The 19,850-nt window shown below is 45.6% G+C and overlaps 1 protein-coding gene across 19 annotated transcripts in view; it reads left to right on the forward strand.

Annotated features, from left to right (window-relative positions):
- The first annotated feature begins 11,009 nt into the window (after positions 1-11,009).
- Positions 11,010-19,850, forward strand: part of PARP6 (poly(ADP-ribose) polymerase family member 6) — a 28,077-nt gene continuing 19,236 nt past the window's right edge. For 3 of the 19 annotated variants that reach the window (XM_064267307.1, XM_064267313.1, XM_064267309.1), the window contains exons 1-7: positions 11,222-12,526; positions 14,904-15,101; positions 15,754-15,831; positions 16,817-16,911; positions 17,343-17,403; positions 17,644-17,734; positions 18,174-18,240. In XM_064267307.1, coding sequence (XP_064123377.1) covers positions 15,099-15,101; positions 15,754-15,831; positions 16,817-16,911; positions 17,343-17,403; positions 17,644-17,734; positions 18,174-18,240 — 395 coding nt within the window. In that variant the 5' untranslated portion in view covers positions 11,222-12,526; positions 14,904-15,098. Of the gene's footprint in view, positions 11,073-11,218; positions 12,527-13,552; positions 13,737-14,903; positions 15,102-15,753; positions 15,832-16,816; positions 16,912-17,342; positions 17,547-17,643; positions 17,735-18,173; positions 18,241-19,850 lie in introns of those variants that run through there. The other 16 variants (XR_010317411.1, XM_010593731.3, XM_064267310.1 and 13 more) reach the window with 12 other exon arrangements.

Genomic DNA, 19,850 nt, shown 5'->3' on the forward strand with positions numbered 1-19,850 from the left:
AAATAATTTTAAACAGAAAGAAACCAGTGTCAAGAGCATCTGTATACCAGCACAATGCTGACACATAGACTGATTGCCCTGGATACAGACAGAGATACAGAGCACATGCATATGCAAAGAGATATACACAGAGAGGCAGAGAGTCCCCTCTAGTACTAAGTGCTAAGCACTGAGCTAGGTGCTGGGGCTTAGGCATGGTCCAAGTACTCAGAGTTAGGGAGAAAGATAAATAATGTAGTTAAAAAGGAGTTCCTAGGTTGCTTGGGAGAGGTTGGAGAAGGGTTTCTCAAAGGAGATTAAGGAGAGGAAGAGTCTTCAAGGATGAACTAGGACATTTGGACAAAGCCATTTGGATAGTTCATCATTATGAATAATTATTATCAAGAAATTAATGATGATTACTGTTTATTCAGTGTCTATTATGTGGCAAGTACTGGGCACAAGACAAGACCCTTTTCCCATTCCTAACTCTATTCTGAACCTTAACTCATTACCGAATCATGTCAAAATATTTTAACCAAAATGATATTTAAACTATTTTCCGTCACGGCTAGGGATTGGATGACTGCGATTCCAAAGCTACCGAGTTTGGCAGGATCTAGATCAGAGGTCTGCATACTATGGCCTGTGGGCAAATCTGGCCTGTGGCCTATTTTAGTATGGCCTGCAAACTAAGAATGTTTTCATGTTTTTAAAAGGTTATAACAACAAAGCAAAAAAAGAATGAGACAGACCATATGTGGCTCACAAAGACTAAAATATTTACTATCTGGTCCTTTACAGAGAAAGTTTGCCAACCTCTGGTAAGATCATGAAAGACTTGTATAATGTCTAATGAGTTTGAACAACGTGGTGTTTGTGTCTGTTTGTGTGTGCACGTATTAGTCTGGACTTTTTCCGTTACGAGTGTTAAAAAACCACACCAAACATGGTTAAGCCAATAGGAAATTAACTGGCTTACATAACTGATAAATCAAGGGATGTATCTGCCTTCAGGCATTGCTGGATCTAGGGGTTCATATGATGATGCCTCCCCCTCTCAGCCCTGCTTCCTTCTCTATATCCTGGCCTCATTAGTTCTAGCTCTAAAGTCTTAGGGAGAACTTTGATTGGCCAGCTTTGGACATATACCCACCCCTAGGGTAGAAGAGTACCGAAACCAACCAAACCAGTTGCTGTTGAGTTGATTCCAACTCATAGTGACCTTATAGGACAGAGTAAAACTGCCCCATAGGGTTTCCAAAAAGCAGCTGGTGTATTTGAACTGTTGACCTTTTGGTTAGTAGCCAAGCTCTTAACCACTGCACCACCAGGGCTTCAGGGTAGAAAAGTAGGACACCGTAAGTGACAAGTTTACTAGGACCATATGGAGGGGAAGAAATAGGTCTCCAAAGGAAGGAATAATGGGAAAATAAACAATACTGTCTACTATATTCTACCTCTTTATTTCCCAGCATTCACCCAAGCTCTTCTTAACAAATTATAATTTCAGAAATGTGCCTGCCTAACAATGCAATGATCCTAGGCCCAAACAAAAACATACCTTCCAATAGGACACATATCAGAATCATATCCAGTTGCTCTGTTGAGCCCTCAGTCCAGGGTTCCTGGGTGATGTGCATTTTCTTGATCAAATCTGAATACGCCTTCTTACAATCTTGCAATCTATAGCTAAAAGATAAATTTCACTACCCCTACATATCCAATATGAAATAGTGGAGGAAAAATAGGATAACCATAAAAAACCCAACAACTCCTACTTGGAAAAGAGAAAAGAAAACAATAGTCACTAATCATAGCATACAGCTTTCTGGACAGTAGAACGAGTTTCTTGGTCAACAAAATTGATTGCTCTTGGTGCTTTCCCCCGGGAAATATTTTCCTTTATCCATTGTCCTTTTTGAACATCCCTGAGAGAATTCCCTTTTGGAACAGAAGTATTCCATTCTCCTTTGGATGTGGTTTTGGGGCCTAAAGATTGCCTTAGAGATTAAGCACTCCCAGGTCCCTGTTTGCAAGGTGTGAGAATTCTCTGGCAATATAATTCCTTCCAAACTGATTGATTTGATTCCTGGGCTCTCTGAGCTAGCATCCAAAATATCTTGCTGAGTTCTACTCCTTGAATCTGGATCGGGCCCATGTGGTTTTTCGTAACAACAGGTCACACTTTGCCCATTCCCCTATCCCTCAGCTTCACGGCTTCCGTAACGGCCTATTTGTGGTGGTGAGTCAACTTTAATCTGCTCAGTGCCCCCAGAGAGAGATTACCTTTCAGACGCTTGACAGGCTCATCCTCCAGTGCCCTTGGCCCTGACCAGGTAGTCAAAATTTCCAAACGGTACTGGTTCCTAGGCCTCCTAAAAAGGAATTTCCTAGAAGTGAGGCAACCATGCAAGCACTCATTCTGGACAGCAACTTGTAGCTTGCTCCCCTACTCCCCGCCCCCCATCACTACCTCTGCCCATTATTGCATTGAGATCACATCATCAAAGGACTCCTGGGAGGAATCTGCCAGTGGATATTGAACTTGAGGGCCTTCTGAGAACTTGTGTAACTTAGGGACTGTGGGCAGAGCTTTCAGCCTTTAACAGGGCCTCTGAAATTTCTTTCCCTCTCTGGATGCAACTTGGGTGTCCTGTGTGTACGGAGACCTTTGGTCCGAGATAGGACTAATGACCGCTGACCTTGAAAGCAGCTCTGATTCGACTACGTGCTGCGGCCAGACCTGGAAGTTTGCCCCTGCCTCAGTGGAGCAGAGCATGCATACAATGCCCTGCAAAAGAGGGTGCTAAGGCTGTGGAGATCATGGGACCTCACTTGATCCTTTCCAGCTTCAGTTGTAATTTTTGGGCATACCCTGTTTCGACTGCAGCTGCCTCCATTGGGACACAGCCAACCCAGCAGGGACTCAGAGACTGTTTTTGGCCTCTGGGCCTCCCAGTATAATCTGCACATTTATGTTACAAAGTCCTCTGTTTTGGGGGAGAGCCAAGGAAGGAAGAAATGTTATTGGCTCTGCAAGCTCAAAGACAGTGCAGTCCACGCAACTGCACTTCTAGGCTAGGCCCTGTGGGGTCAGCAAAGAGGTGAAAAGTCTGCATCAAGGGCAAACTCAGATAGTGCAGAGGGCCTCTCTTTTTTTCCCCTAGCCCTGATCTCACATACTGTTATCACAGCCTTCCCTACCCTCTAGCAATCTGGGCTGAGCAGAGCCTTGGACTGGTCATTGATAGAGGGGACTTTGAACTTCCAGGCTGCAGCTTCCTGCCCTCTAGCTGTCTAAGAACACAGAAACCCATGAGGCAGACCTGGCTGCAAGCTTGGGTCTGACTTTTCCCAAGGGAAGTCTCAGGTGCACAGGAGTGCAAGGGATCAAGGAGAGAACCTTTGAAATGGGCCTCAGCTTCTCCTGGGGAGCAGGCCAGAATTGGCCTGATCCAGTGACCTCTGCACTAGGCCACTGAGAGGAAGCGAGCGGTTTAGGCTAGATTCTCAGAGTCTGAGTACAAAAAATCAATTTTGTCCTCAGCACCTTCTGGCTACCCTACTGTTGGGATGGAGCCAATGTTGGGATGGAGGCTTAACCCAATTCCTCTAGAAAGCAGACTCTGAGGCAAAGATTAATGTGCTGACACATTACTTGGGAGATTGAAGCCCAGGATGATGAGGGGAAAAAACAAACAGGAGGCAAAGAAAGATGTAAAGCAATGCAAGATAATGCGTTACTGTGTTGACGGCTGTTTCCCAGTGAGCCATGCAGAAGGAGCAGGTCACTTGGCAGGGTTGTTTGCCAATCACATGGTGTTTGCCAGGGTAAGCCATACCTTGGAACAGTTCACCAAATGGAGAATAAGAGGGAATTTATCTACCCGTTCCCCTCTTCCTGTTTTCCATTGGCCAAGGTTCACCCCACAGAAAGCTAACTGCCCTGCACTTCTGAGTTGCATTGTCTGCCCCTTGGGTGGCTGCTTGGTATGTCAGGTCCCCTACCCTGTTGTGTGGTATTTTTACTACAAGTGTGGAAGTAAAGGGGCTACTTGGCATAGATGAGATGCCAACCAAGAGAGAGAGAAAGAAGGAGGTATTCTAAGGAATCCAAGAAGATGCATGAGGTTTGTGACCAGTACATCCCACTGTCTGCCACAGAACCCCCAGCCAAGTTTCCCAGGCACCAGAATTCCTAGCACTGTCTGAATTTTAAGACAAATAAGTATAATCTAATCTTAGGGGCCACCAAGCATCTGTCAGTTTGTTGTACTGTGGCGGCTTGCATGTTGTGATGCTGGAAGCTATGCCACTGGTATTCAAATACCAGCAGGGTCACCCATGGCAGACAGGTTTCAGCTGAGCTTCCAGACTCAGAAGGACCCAGTGGTCTACTTCTGAAAAGATTTAGCCAGCGAAAACCTTATGAATAGCAACAGAACATTGTTTGATATAGTGCCAAAAGATGAGCCCCTCCAGTTGGAAGGCACTGAAAAGATTACTGGGGAAGAGCTGCCTCCTCAAAGTAGAGTTGCCCTTAATGATGTGGATGGAGTCAAGCTTTTGGGACCTTCATTTGCTGATGTGGCACGACTCAAAATGAGAAGAACAACTGCAAACATCTATTAATAATCAGAATGTGGAACGTAAGAAGTATGAATGTAGGAAAATTGGAAGTCATCAAAAAGGAAATGGAATGCATAGTCATTGATATCCTAGGCATTACTGAGCTGAAATGGACTAGTATTGGCCATTTTGAATTAGACAATCATATGGTCTACTATGCTGAGAATAACTCAAAGAGGAATGGCCTTGCCTTCTTCATTAAAAAGAACATTTCAAGATCTATCCTGAAGTACAACATTGTCAGTGGTAGGGTAATATCCATATGCCTACAAGGAAGACCAGTTAATACGACTATTACTCAAATTTATGCACCAACCACTACGGCCAAAAATGAAGAAATTGAAGACTTCTAGCCACTTCTGCAGTCTGAAATCGATTAAATGTGCAATCAAGATGCAGTGATAATTACTGGAAACTGAAATGCAAAAATTGGAAACAAAGAAGAATCAATAGTTGGAAAACATGGCCTTGGCAATAGAAATAGCGCTGGATGGAGAGCATGATAGAATTTTGCAAGACCAATGACTTCTTCATTGCAAATACCTTTTTTCACCAACATAAACAGCAACTATACACATGGACCTCGCCAGATGGAATACACAGGAATAAAATTGACTATATCTGTGGGAAGAGACAATGGAAAAGCTCAATATCATCAGTCAGAACAAGGCTGGGGGCTAACTATGGAACAGATCATCACTCACTCATACACAAGTTCAAGTTGAAACTGAAGAAAATTAGAACAAGTTGGCAAGAGCCAAAGTATGACCTTGACTATATCCCACCTGAATTTAGAGACCATCACAAGAGTAGATTTGATGCGTTGAACACTAATGACCACAGACCAGACGAGTTGTGGAGTGACATCAAGGACATCATACACGAAGAAAGCAAGAGGTCATTAAAAAGACAGGAAAGAAAGAAAAGACAAAAATGGATGTCAGAAGAGACTCTGAAACTTGCTCTTGAACATCCAGTAGCTAAAGCGAAAGGAAGAAATGATGAAGTAAAGAGTTGAGCAGAAGATGGCAGCTCAAGAAGACAAAGTAAAGTATTATAATGACACATGCAAAGACCTGGAGATGGAAAACCAAAAAGGAAGAACACATTCAGCACTTCCCAAGCCGAAAGAACTGAAGAAAAAAATTCAAGCCTCGAGTTGCAATACCGAAGGATTCTACGGGGAAAATACTAAACCACCCAGGAAGCATCAAAAGAAGATGGAAGGAATACCCAGAGTCACTATACCAAAAAGAATTGGTGGATGTTCAACCATTTCAAGAGGTACCATATGAGCAGGAACAAATGGTACTGAAGCAAGAAGTTCAAGCTGCACTGAAGGCACTGGCGAAAAACAAAACTCCAGGAGTTGACAGAATACCAATTGAGATGTTTCCACAAATGGATGCAGCTCTGGAAGCACTCACTCATCTATGCCAAGAAATTTGGAAAACAGCTACCTGGCCGACTGACTGGAAGAGATCTATGTTTATGCCTATTCCCAAGAAAGGGGAAGATCACTGAAAAGCAGCTGCAGCAGTGTATCAACGGGGAACTGCCAGAAATTCACGTGGGATTCAGAAGAGGATGCAGAACCAGGGATATCATTGCTGATGTCAGATGGATCCTGGCTGAAAGCAGAGCATACCAGAAGGATGTTTACCTGTGTTTTATTGACTATGCAAAGGCATTTGACTGTGTGAATCATAATAAATTATGGATAACATTGCAAGGAATGGGAATTCCAGAACACTTAATTGTGCTCATGAGGCCTGTACATAGATCATGAGGCAGTTGTTTGAACAGAACAAGGGGATACTGCGTGGTATAAAGTCAGGAAAGGTGTGTATCAGGGTTGTATTCTTTCACCATACCCATTCAGTCTGTATGCTGAGCAGATAATCCGAGAAGCTAGACTATATGAAGAAGAGTGGGGCATCAGAATTGGAGGAAGGCTCATTAACAACCTGAGTTATGCAGAAGACACAACCTTGCTTGCTGAAAGTGAAGAGGACTTGAAGCACTTACTGATGAATATCGAAGACCACAGCCTTCAGTATGGATTACACCTCAACACAAAGAAAACAAAAATCCTCACAACTGGATGAATGAGCAACATCATGATAAACAGGGAAAGGATTGAAGTTATCAAGGATTTCATTTTACTTGGATCCACAATCAACACCCATGGAAGCAGCAGTCAAGAAATCAAAAGACGCATCGCATTGGGCAAAGCTGCTGCGAAGAACCTCTTTAAGGTGTTGAAGAGCAAAGATGTCACCCTGAAGGCTAAGATGCGCCTGACCCAAGCCATGGTACTTTCAATCGCATCATATGCACGTGAAAGCTGGATGATGAATAAGGAAGCCTGGAGAAGAACTGATGCCTTTGAATTGTGGTGTTGGCGAAGAATACTGAATATACCATGGACTGCCAAAAGAACGAACAAATCTGTTTTGGAGTAAGTACAGCCAGAATGCTCCTTAGAAGCAAGGATGGCAAAACTGCATCTTAAGTAATTTGGGCAGGTTGTCAGGAGCGATCAGTACCTGGAGAAAGACATCATGTTTGGTAAAGTACAGGGAGGGCAGAAAAGAGGAGGATCCTCAACTAGATGGATTGACACAGTGACTGCAACAATGGGCTCAAGTTTAACAACGATTCTGAGGATGGCGCAGGACCAGGCAGTGTTTCGTTCTGTGGTACATAGTGTCATTGATCCGGAACCAACTCAACGGCACCTAACAACAACAACTTAATGGCTTATCTTAGACGTACCCTCGTTCCTCCTTGCCTCTTTTTAGCCAGACACAGCACACACAAGGTAGGCTTTGCACCTGAGTGATGTAAGCACAGGTTATGTCTATCCCTCCTGTGCCAGCCTTAGTCAAAATCTTCCCAATGAAGTTTTTTACATTTGCACATTCTCACCCTCTCCTTTCTGATTCTTTTCCCTTTTGATGCCCCCCCTTCTCACTTTGTTCCCCAGCCACAACACTGTAGCAGTATTAGTTTGTTACATCTATTTTGTATAATAACCAAAAACGTAAGGGGTATAAAATAACAAGGCTCATAGCCTTCAGTCACATAGTGCATAAGTTCAGAGCAGTTGGGGAAAGAGCTGGCCCTGCTCCCTAAAACAACTCACCAACAAGGGTCCCATCACAGCTTTTGATAATCATGTGTGGGTGGGGGTGTATTTGAACATGTACACTTTGGGTAAGCATCAGTGATCTTCCCCACAAGAGAAACGTCAAACTCCAGTCCTTCCAGGATTTCCCCTCCCTGCCTTCTCATATCAACTGTCTCGTAGTCTGTCCGAATCTTCCTGGCTTCGTTTCTTTTCCTATCCAGTCTAGATTCTATGGTCAGTCACTTTAGTCACAATTTTTTTGTTACTACGTTTTCCCTTATCCTTTAAAACCACTGCCCCTGGATGATTCCAGCCATCTACCTTCTCTACTCTCTCATCCTAAACCAAGATGAAGGAAATCACGCAGTCCTGCAAACTTGAGCTTTTAGGTAGACCCTGTTTTAGGTAAGTTTAGCCCATGAGCCCTATTCTTTGGGAATTATTTTTTCCACACCCGCACCCCAGATCCACAGACCCCATGGCCATGTTTGTCTTGCATGACCCCTAACACCCTGGCTGCAGTTCACTGAACTGTGAGTGGATTCCTCGGTGATGCTGTGCTAAACAGATGTTCTCTCCTGGGAATCTGGGATTAAGACTGAGATTGTGATTCTGACTGGACTCCTTTCTTGAGCAGGAGCTATAAACTCAGGAGCTATGGTACAGCCACCTCCCTCGCCTACTATGAGAAATGGAGAAAGACCATTTGCAGAGAAAGAATGTAGCATAGAGAGGCAGAGACCAGCGATAGCGAGACTGCTCCCTGGTTCCTAGCAGCTCTACAGGCCCTTCCTGAGATCCTCTGACCTTAAAGTCTCTGAGTCACCCTTTATCTAGAATAAATCGCCTAAGCTAAATCGAGTTATCTTGTGTCCAGAGCTAATACAAATTCAGCTAATACAAACACCCCCAGCTTGACTCTCAGTATACCCCACAACCCCTCCACATGTCAGCTTCCCCTGCCATCCCCTATTCTATTTCACAGAGAAAATAAAGACCATGGGGGAACTGCATCAATTTTCTGCCTCCTCCAAACATTTGAATTTCTCTCACCCTTTCTATTTCAGAGGTAGAGAGGTCTCCCCTCAAATCCAAGGTAAATCCTTTCACTGTGATCTGTATTTCATTCCTTTTTTGCCTCTCCAGGAAGTTTGCTCTCCTTTACTTAACTATCTGACTCATGGTATCTTCAGCTTCTTCTTCTCCTCTACTCTTTATCTCAGCATACACACTTGTCAACTAATCCAACCTTAAAAAAAAAAAAAATCCAATTTTAATCCCACACTCTACTGACTATTGCACCTTTTTTTCTTGCCTTCAAACCAAGCTTCTAGGAGTACTTACACTATCTCCACTTCCTTGCCTTCTGTTTATTCCTTAAATAGATGCCATCTGACTCCCCCTCCCCACAAATATCTACAGAAAATATTTTCACCAAAGTTACAAATGACTTCCAAACTGCCAAATCCAGTGGACATCCTCAGACTGAAACTACTTGACTATTTGATCCCATTGGTTGATCACCGTGTACCTGCTACTCTCCTCTGTTGGCTCCTGTGGGCTACACTCTTCCAGTTCCTTCCTGCACCTCACATGGCTCCTTCACAACATCCTTAATGACTCCTTTTCCTTCGTTCACTATTTAAATATAAAAACGGTTCACAACCCATTTTCCCCCTCATCACTCTTCCCAGTGACCTCAACAACATGCACCTGAAGCAGACCCTGGCAATTTTGAGCTGCCCGGAATCTCAATCCCCTTCCCATGTTACAAGTCTTGGACGTAAGCAGAGTCTACCTTCCATGAAAGATGCTGAAAAGGTCAGTTTTTTTTCTTTCCCAGTTCTCTGGCAGATATGACAGAGGCATGTGACCTAGGCCTGGCCAAGCAGCCCCCAAAATGTTGATCCTGGAGTAAGTGATTCAGTGAAACCAAACAGTAGAAAATCCTGATGGCAGTGGCCACAGTGGGGTCAGCATCATCCTCCTACAGGAGGGCACGTTTTCCTCCATTCTGGCAGGACAAGGACAGTATACAGCTTTGTTTAGAGTTGCCTTTTCTGCCAGTGACCAGCAATCCATGACTGCCAAGGGTTGGATAATCCTGCATCTTGTATATTATGAAAGCCAAATCCTCTCTCCCCAGCTAAAGTGAGTGAGAACAAAGGCACGGAGGTGGCAGATGTAGCAGGAGATACTGAAGGTGGGGACCTGGGAAGGTCCAGATAAATAAGGGAATCCTGATTCTCCAAACTACACCAGAATGCTCCTTCTCCCTTCTAAAATTGTTGTTCTTAGGTGCCACCGAGCCGGTTCCCACTCATACCCCATGTACAAAAGACTGAAACACTGCTGGTCCTGCAGCATCCTCACAGCCGTCCTTATCCTTGAGCCCATTGTTGCAGCCACTGGGTCAATCCACCTCATTGAGGGTCTTCCTCTTTTTCGCTGACTCTCTACTTTACCAAGCATGATGTCCTTCTCTAGGGACTGATCCCTCCTGACAACATGTTCAAAGTAGGTGAGACCTGGTCTCGCCATCCTTGCTTCTAAGGAGCATTCTGGTTGTACTTCATTAAGGCTGATGGAAAATTCTGGTAAGGATGATAGGAGGTTTGGAGATGCCTGGGAGGGGTTAATAACCATGATAACCAAAACCATAACATTTATGGAATACTTCTAGTGCTAGGTATTCTCCTGGTTACTTTACATGTATTAGCTGGTTGCTGTTAGTTGCCTTGAAGTGACTACAGGTGTGTTACGTTGCACCATAAGAAATGCAGGTATTTCACTTCTTATATCCTACCAAAACGGCTTTTTCACCATCTCTACCGGCCGGCCTCCGCCTCCGGCAAGGCGGCCCCCCTAGTCTACAAGCACCCTGCAGCGCCCTTCCTGATCGTTCCTCCTCACCACATGGGGCGCCAAACACAAACATTCTTCCCTTGGAGGGCCCGCCGCGTTTCCCCCAAAGCCCCTCTCCTTTCTCCACATCATCCTCCAACTCAGGGCGCAGGCGTCACCCCTGGCTCCGCACCTCCTTCTAGCCAGCGGACCCCACGCAGGCGCCCCCAGCCTGGCGTCGGGCGGAGCGGCGGGCCACCCCGGCGCAGGCCGCGTAGCCATTGGTCGGGAGCGGGCCACGTGAGCGCGGAGTCGCCCCGGCGCGTGCGCAGAGCGGCTCAGTGCGCCGTGACGGAAGGGCCAGGCGTGGGGCCGCGCGACCTCGCCCGCCCGGCCCCCGCCCCTTGGCTTGCCGCTCCGCCCCCGCGGGGCGTCCCGGGCCGCTCGTCCGGTCAGCGGCGGCCGCGCGCGGCCCGGGGTCGCCGTGAGTACTCGCGAGGGCGTCCTGTGGGGCGGCCGCCACGGGGACGGGACGGGGCGGGGCGGGGCGGCCGGGCCGCGGGAAGGGTGGGGGGCCCGCCCCGCCTCGGCCGGGGAGGGTGAAGCGAGGGGCTCGGACCGGGTGACACCGCAGGGCCCTGCTGGGCTCGACAGGCTTCGCGCAGCCCGGGCGGCGGGCGTTAGTGGTCCGGCACCGGGCCCCTTGCCTGCCGAGGCAGGCGTTGGAAATCTGGGGGTCTCCGGAGCCACCGGGAGAGGAGCTGTCGCTGCTTCCGCAGGGGAGGCCTGAGGGCCGGTCGTGGACGCGCGGGTGGCCGAGTGTTTTCGAAGCCAACCCCGTCCTTTGTCCCCACCGGAATCGCGGGGTAGCTGTAGCTGCGGGGATCGCCCCTCCAAGGGCTCTTCCCGGCACTGTTCAGTGGCCTGGTCTTCCAGAGAAGGGAGCGCTCGCTGTTGGAGCGGAGTAACCTGCTCTCCCGGGAGCTGAGAGTTTTAACGTTGAGCTCGGAGCCTTCTCTGACCAGATGTAAAGTTGTCACACCGAGAAGCGCCCCTGGACCCAGGGAAAGACCTTTGTCGTCCAGACTCGAGGCATATTTACATCTGGCCTATTCCCTTACAAATTCCTAAAGCTGCTTTCAACCACCATCGTCCAAATTAAACACTGGGCTGAACAACACCCTTGCTCTGGGCTCTCTTCAGTCAATCTATATTTGGCCCCAAGTTCTCTTGAAAGGTTCCTTTACCTCATTTAGATAAGTCAAATAGGTCTTTTTTGTTTAGTTCATTCATAGTACCCTTAATAATTATAACTCCACCACATGAATATTTGATGTGAATTAGACTTGTCAAATATGCTTCAGTCCCAGTACCCACTATACCTTTGCTGTTGACCTTAAGCAGGTCGCTTGACCTCTCTGGGCCTGCGTATTCTGTCAGTAGAATAAAGGCTTTAAATTAGGCCATCTTTCATGCTGCTTCCTATTTAAGACATCTGTGATTCTGTGACTTCCATGGTCTCCCACTCTTCACCTTTTAAACCCTCTCACCATCTCTCCAGAGGAGAGGCCATTGAGCGTAGAAGAAACAAGTCCCTTTCACTAACGCAGCCTGTTTTGAAAAAGCTGGTAGTCTCTAAGCTGTCTCTTCCCTAAATAAGAAAAACTCCCTTTTTTTTTTTCTTGTGACAGCAGCAGGAAGCAAGCAACAACAGCCCTTGGAGAAAGGCTAAGTTTTTCTTGACAAAAAAACCTTAAAGTTGCTACTTCTGGCCCTCGCTGCCATCATCCTACCACCAAGCCCAAGACAGCCCAGGCTGGACATTAGTGCCTCCCTCTTTACTCTTTTGTGATCATCTCGATCAGCACCTGACTGTTTTCAAAGTTCACAAACCCAGTCCTCAGATCTTCATATTCTGGTACTCAGCCGCCCTTGAAGGTGAATGGAATATTGTTTTTTAAAAATCATTTCGTGTATGATTTTGTCTATGTGTGGAAGCATTTGGGTTCTTGTGTGTAACCTCTCATTTGGCTTGAGGAGCCTCTTTTACTTAGTGTCCAGCGAGGGTTCATTCATTCCTTCACGCATTCAGTAAGTGTGAGTGTGTGTGTTGAGGGACCACTATGTGCTGAGAATATAGAGAGTGAAAACAAAGTCCCTGCCTCCATGGAGTTTGCAGTCTGGTGATAAAAACAAACAAGTACATAGTATGGCAGAACGTGGTAAGTGCTGTAGAAAAAAATTAAGCGGGGAAGCGGGGAGCAGATAAAGAGGGACAATATGTGTGTGTTGGGTTGTTTTATTTAGGATGGTCAAGGTGACCTTTCAGCAGAGATCTGAAAGAGGGAAGGAGCAATCCATGTGAGTATCTGGGTGACAGGCATTCTAGGAAAGAGGAATAGCAAATGCAAAGACCCAGAGGTGGGAATATGCTTGACATGTTTAAAGAAGAGCAAAGAAGCCATTGTGGAGTCTCAGGGATAATAGTCCTGCTTACATTCAGATTTGACTTTCTAGGGAGAAGCCCTGTAAGAGTAGCCTCTGGTATTTAACTTTATATTATGAAAATTTCCAATCATACACAAAAGTAGAGAGTACAAGAAACTTATGTACCTGTCGCCTAGCTTCATCAATAATCCACACTTTATTTCTTTTTTTTTTTTTTGGTGCTGGAGTAGTATTTTGGAGCCTTGGTGGTACAGTGGTTAAGTGATTCCGTTGCTAATCAAAAGGGTTAGCAGTTCAAATCCACCAGCCGCTCCTTGGAAGCCCTGTGGGGCAGTTCTACTCTGTCCTGTAGGGTCGCTATGGGATTTTAAAGCAAATCCCAGACAACCTGTCTTTTCATGCCTAAAAACTTCAGTTTCCTTTTGCATATTGTTTAAATGGGTCAGGAAGTACTATCAGCTGGAGGACAGTTACGCTGAATTTACCCTGGCATTGTGCCTTATGTCCCCATTGCAGGTCAGTGACCAGGCTTAAGTTGGTATCTGAGGAACAGACCACAGGCCCTTGGAACTCCAGAGGATCTAGAACATTGGTTTTCAAATGTTATCATGCATCAGAATAACTTGGAGGGTTGTTAAAGCAGAGATTGCTGAGCCCCACCGTTGGAGTTTCTGATTCAGCAGTCCTGGGGTGCAGCTGAGTATGTGCATTTCTGACAAGTTCCCAGGTGGTGCTTTGGTTACAGACTCCACTCTGAGAACCACTGATCCAGAGACCTGCAGTTCAACAGACCCATATTAGAGACCAAGAACATCTGTGTTTGAGGTGGGGGTAGGTTAGACTGAGGTATTTGCAGAACCAGGAAGACCTGGAACAGTGGTTTTTCATTTTCGCTTCACAGTAGAATCACCTGGAGAGCTTTTTTTTTTTTTAATTTGATACTTGGGATCCATCCCCATGAAATTGAGTTAATTGGTGTTGAGTGGGGCTGTGCACTCATGTGTGTGAAAAGTTCACCAGGTGATTGTGACTTGCTGATCTAGAGAGTAACAAAGCTTTTTTAATTTGTTCTTAGGGTAGCTTCTGCCATCCCCTGCCATTAAAACCTTCATAAATTTGGCAGATGAATTTTTTTCTACTTAATGTAGAGGTTTTTGTGGGACTAAAAGTGGCTAGTATAGGGTTGGGGGGGTCCTCAGGGTTAGGACGGAACAGGGAAACTATGTGAAAGGACTAGGGGGTCAATGTTTTTCTGAGCATTTGTTGGGATCATTATTGCATTTTTATTTTAGGCATAGGTTCCGGGATGAGTCTAGGGCATTATTTCGGCCATAAAATCTCAGACCATGGCTACCAGAAGATGTTTGGTATCGCTGAGGATTTTTAAGGTAGCTGTGATTGTCATATAAAGGCTTGTAGTGATTCCGTTGCTTAAAGAGATGATGAGTCAATCTAGAGAAATGACTAGGCGTAAAGAGTCCAAAAAGGATCTCAGATTCTGGTTCTTAACTCTGGTGGGGAGTGGTGCTGTGAAGAATGTTCCAAAATGAACTGACTAGAGAGTAACATAAGCATCTGGTTCTGCCACCATCTTTTGGCTCCAGGGGTTGATGTAGCATTATGAGCTAGAGCAGGAACTTGAGACTCCACAGTTATCAGTCAGATGACTGCAGACATGTTCCATTCCTCATTCTCACCATAAACTGTACATTCATAGTTCATTTTTTTTTTAAGAATCATGTGTATAAATGTGTGTGTACATGCATGCAGGTATGTCTTTGTGCAAGTATCTGGACATATGTATAATGAAAGTGTATCCCTAAACTGTTAAGTGGTGATAAAACCAGCTGTTGTCTCCTTTCCACAGGACAGTGACTTGTCACCACCGCAACAGCAGAGTCTGCCATTTCCAGCAGATCTCCAGTTAGCCCGTGATATCACCCCCTCCCTTGTCTCCCTTCGTGGCCTCCTAAATGCCCATCTCGTTGGCCTGGGTTCAACTGGTGGTATGGAGGGGTGCTGCTTAGCACTGACCTGGGAGTGTGAGTGACCCACTGACCCAATGGTGAGAACTGACTGCCCACCTCTGCAGCTTATCATCCACGGGTAGATGGGACAAAGTGCAGACATCACCCTTTCCTGGTATTTTTCCTTCAACCCTTTTGGAAAGTGGAGTGGCTATTTGCCGTTAAAGGAGAAGGGGCATGGAAAGAGTATTACTTGGTGGGTGAGTTTATGTCTATGTTTGTAGATGGCTTTTCTTGGGAAAGAAGGAAACAGTTAACTACTTTCAGGGATTGAAAGAGAGCTTAGGTGTGCTTGGGAGCTGCCTTGGTTAATGATCCTAGGAAAGGCTAGCTTGTACTAGAACCCAAATGTGGCTGGCAGTCAACCTTGACATTGAAATTTAAGTCTTTTGTATCCTCCTTCTCCTGGCTACTAGAGCTTCAATCATACTTAGACTTAAGGAGACCAGAATTCCCTACTGTTTTCCTCTCTATCCCACCAAGTCAGAATTAGGCCATGAAGATTCAGAAAGAGCCTGAGACTCTACCAAAGAGTGGGACAAAGGAAGAAAGGGATTAGTGCCTCAGTTACTCTATATCAAGGGACCTTCTCACAGTGTTTGTGGGAGCCTATTTCCTAGCCTGTTGCCCCAGCCCAAGCCATGGGATAACAGGGACCTACCAATGGGTTGTATTATTTCTCGTCACTAGGACATCAAAGGCCAGTTCTGGAATGATGATGATTCGGAAGGAGATAATGAATCAGAGGAATTTCTCTACGGAGTTCAGGTGAGGCTATAGCTGCAAGACCCATGTTGGATGTATGCTTCTGTCTGGATGCCTTAGGCGTGAAAGAGATTGTTCTAAAGCAGAGATGAGTTGAGGATACAGTGTTGACGTGATCTGAGCATGATCTTGTGAGAGCTGATCCATGTTATTGTTCCTGCTTGGGACTCATACCCATCCCAGAGTACACCATAGTCTCTGTCCATGGAGGCTGCTCAGATGTTCTTAGTTAGAAATAATTGTTTTTATAGTCCCTTGTCACTAGCCAACCCCCAGAACTCATTACCATCGAGTCATTCCGACTCATAGTGACCTACAGGACAGAGTAGAACCACCCCACATGGTTTCCAAGGCTGTAAATCTTTATGGAAGCAGATTGCCACATTTCTTTTGCAGAGTGGCTGGTGGGTTCAAATTGCCAACTTTCAGTTAGCAGCCAGGTGCTTAAGTACTGCATCACCAGGGCTCCTTTCTCACTAGCCAGTGGGGGTCATTTCATTCATTAGTATCAAATTCTTAAAAGATTATCTCGCCATTGATTCCTTAATGCCACCACTGCCCAGGGCACAGTCCTGAGCAGGAGTGCCAGAGAATGTCCAGATAGACCCAAGCAGAGTTAAATGCTGTGCTTTTCAGCCTATTCTGAGTTCTCATGGAAGGTATGCCTAAGCATACTGGTCATGGTCAGAGAGGAAACCCTGGAGACCCAAGGATGTAAACTCCTCAAACAAACCCTGCAGTGGGTCTGCCGAAAGGTCTTAGAGTGGTGATGAGAGGGAGACTTGTCTGTCAGTGAACACCTCACCTAGGACCACCACCAAGAGCCCCTTCATATAGGCAGATTTCGTTTCACCTATACTGCTGCTGTTCCATTTTCCCTGTTCTTGGAGTCTCTCCATGTTCTTTTTTATCTTTCATCCTCTTCTTTTCCACCCTGTTCATCTTTTTCCATCCCTCCCTACCACCAACATTTTTGCTGCTGACTCAGGGAAGCTGTGCAGCCGACCTGTATCGACACCCACAACTCGATGCAGATATTGAAGCCGTGAAGGAGATCTACAGTGAGAACTCTGTATCCATCAGGTGGGGCTCCACTTCAGGGATGGCAGGGGAGCAAACCACTTCTTTCTGAGTTGTTAAATGGCTAGAGGTTTTTTTCCTTTTTATGGTGTGATAGGAGGTCTGTGGACATAGATAAAAGCTTAATGATAGTGGGAGTTGCTCAGAATACTTAAGCTTGGCTGACAGGAGCCAGTGGGAGAAGTATAGCCACTTTTCTTAGAAAGTCCCTCTAATCCTAGACCCTTCTAGGCTGATAGTTTCACCTTTTGACCTGGAGAAGACCCTAATCATGTGAGTGGCTTGAGGGTATAGCTGTGAATCTAGATATAGGGCTACCTTCCTCCCTTCCCTTCCTTCTTCCCTGCCACCAGGCTCAGTTCTCCCTTCACCTCAGCCTGTTCCCTTCTTTCTCCTTTAATGATTCTCACCTGTGGTCACCTGTGTCTCTACAGAGAATATGGAACTATCGATGACGTGGACATTGACCTCCACATCAACATCAGCTTCCTCGATGTAAGTGGTGCCAGTGCCTGCCAACAACATGTCTAGCTGGACTTGTGGATTTTGTTATGTAGGCCAGGAACCTTGTTCCTGAGTACTGTATTTGGAGCGCATGTTCTTCATCCCTGCCCTTCCTAGACCATCAGCAGACAGTGGTGTGTACTGTCATGTGCATGTGTGTGTCATGGGGGGAGAGCATCAAACCATTCCTTTCTCTTGCTAAGCTAGTAACTATTTCCCTTACTGTTTTAGGAGGAAGTCTCTACAGCCTGGAAGGTCCTTCGGACAGAACCTATCGTGTTAAGGCTGCGATTCTCTCTCTCCCAGTACCTTGATGGACCAGGTAAAGGCAGTGACTCAGTTGGGTGCTCTGAGTGTGGTCTCATCCACAGCCATCAGCCAATTGAAGTAGAGAAAAACTAGGAATAAGGCCACTGGTAGGAGTTTTTCAGTCTCCTGTCATTGGTGTCTTCATCCCCTAGCATCTGTTAGCCATCCCTCCTAAGACCTTCTTGGTTAATAAAATTGTTCTCTCCGGCTCCTGGATATCATGTATTCCTCCCCTCTCTCCTCAGCTTCCTACTAAGGACATTTGAACTTGACCATTCAACTCCCAAAGTCTACTCTCTGCCTCAAGTGTTTTCTTCCTCCCCCTTACTGTTTAGAGTGCCCTGTAGCAACTATTTTTAGAACCTAAGCAAGCTATTCCACAGAACTGTACCTTCAGATTCCCAGGAGGATAGCGATATGTACATACTAGGAGCTTTCTCTTCTCTTTGCAGAACCGTCAATTGAGGTTTTCCAGCCATCGAATAAGGAAGGGTTTGGGCTGGGTCTTCAGTTGAAAAAGTAAGAACTTTGATCTTTCCTGGTCATGGACATGTGAGGGGAAGACAGATGGATATATGTGGATGGACAGGCAGACCCTTGGATGGATGTTGATTTTATACTAAAATACCTTCTGCAGTATACTCAAGGAAGGCTGAAATAAATTTGGGGAGCCAAGCTTGTGGTGGCAGGGAAGCCTATGGTTCAGGGGTATCTGGCCTTGAGACTTCCTGGAGGTGAAATGAGAGGCTCATCACTACTTATCTTTTAAAGAAAAGTAGAACCCTGGAATGAGTCATGCTGTTCACATTTCCTCTTACGGCTTCTTTGTGGACTCTAGGAGCTCCAATGATTTTAGTTTATTGGACGTGTTGAGAATCTTGCTAAGCATTAGGTCTACAAAGAGAAATAAAGCACAGATTCCACCCTCAAAAGAAGTTTCAGATAGAGTCCAGTGAACCCATGTTGTAATATAAGTGAATATGTAAGGTTTAGAAAGAACAGACAGGAAGGAATGACTCAGCCTGGTGGCAGGTGGAGGAGGGCTGTGAATGAAAGAATGAGAGTTAGATGATTAATGGTTTTTAAGGATGGATAAGAGCTGCTCATATAGACAGATTCTGAGAGTGAATAACATTTGCAGAGTCATAGTCATGTGAAGCAGCCAGTGTGTAGGACGCTTCAAGTAGTTAAATATTGCTCTTTTTTTTTTTAATTGTGCTTTAGATGAAGGTTCACAGAACAAATTAGTTTCTCATTAAACCATCAGTACACACATTGTTTTGTGACGTTAGTTTCCAACCCCACGGCATGTCAACACTCTCCCCTTCTTGACCTTGGATTCCCTTTACCAGCTTTCCTGTCCCCTCCTGCCTCCTCGTCCTTGTCCCTGGGCTGGTGTGCCCATTCAGTCTTGTTTTGTTTTAGGGGCCTGTCTAATCTTTGGCTGAAGGGTGAGCCTTAGGAGTGACTTCATTACTGACCTAAAAGGGTGTCTGGGGCTCAACTCTTGGGGTTTCTCCAGTCTCTGTCAGGCCAGTAAGTCTGGTCTTTTTTTTTGTGAGTTCAAGTGGTTAAATATTGCTTGAGTCTCCAAGGGGAGTGTGGTAGAAACCAAAGCCAGAGAAGCAGGGAGGGGTTCAAATCAGAGAGAATCTTGGGCTTCTATAGACAGTTAGGAGCATTGAAAGGTTTTAGGCAAAGGAAGGATATGATCAGATTTAGTTTTAGAAAAACCATTTTGGTAGTATTGTTTGAAACCAGTTGGAGGGGGTGAGATAGGAAACCAGAATCAGTTTAGTGGCAGGCATTTGAAGAAGTCCAGACATGAGATGATGAAGGTCTGAAGTAAAGTATGACCATAGGTAAGAATGGAGATGAGAGAGAGATTAGAGGATTTGGGGAATATAAAATCACCAAGTCTTGAGTGATTTGGGTGTGTTAGATATGGTCATAAGAGCTAAGGAATAGTGGAAAATTACACCTAGATTTGCAGCCTAGATGTCTGCGTAAATTGTGATAACCTCCGAGTTAAATAGAGATATAAGAACAACAGCATTTTGGAATGGGGGTAGATAATTAGTTCTGTTTTAGACATTTGTTTGAAGTTAAAGTTGGGATATGCAAGTATG

Source organism: Loxodonta africana, chromosome 13, assembly GCF_030014295.1.
Source record: "Loxodonta africana isolate mLoxAfr1 chromosome 13, mLoxAfr1.hap2, whole genome shotgun sequence".
In the NCBI taxonomy this organism is placed as follows: Eukaryota; Metazoa; Chordata; class Mammalia; order Proboscidea; family Elephantidae; genus Loxodonta; species Loxodonta africana.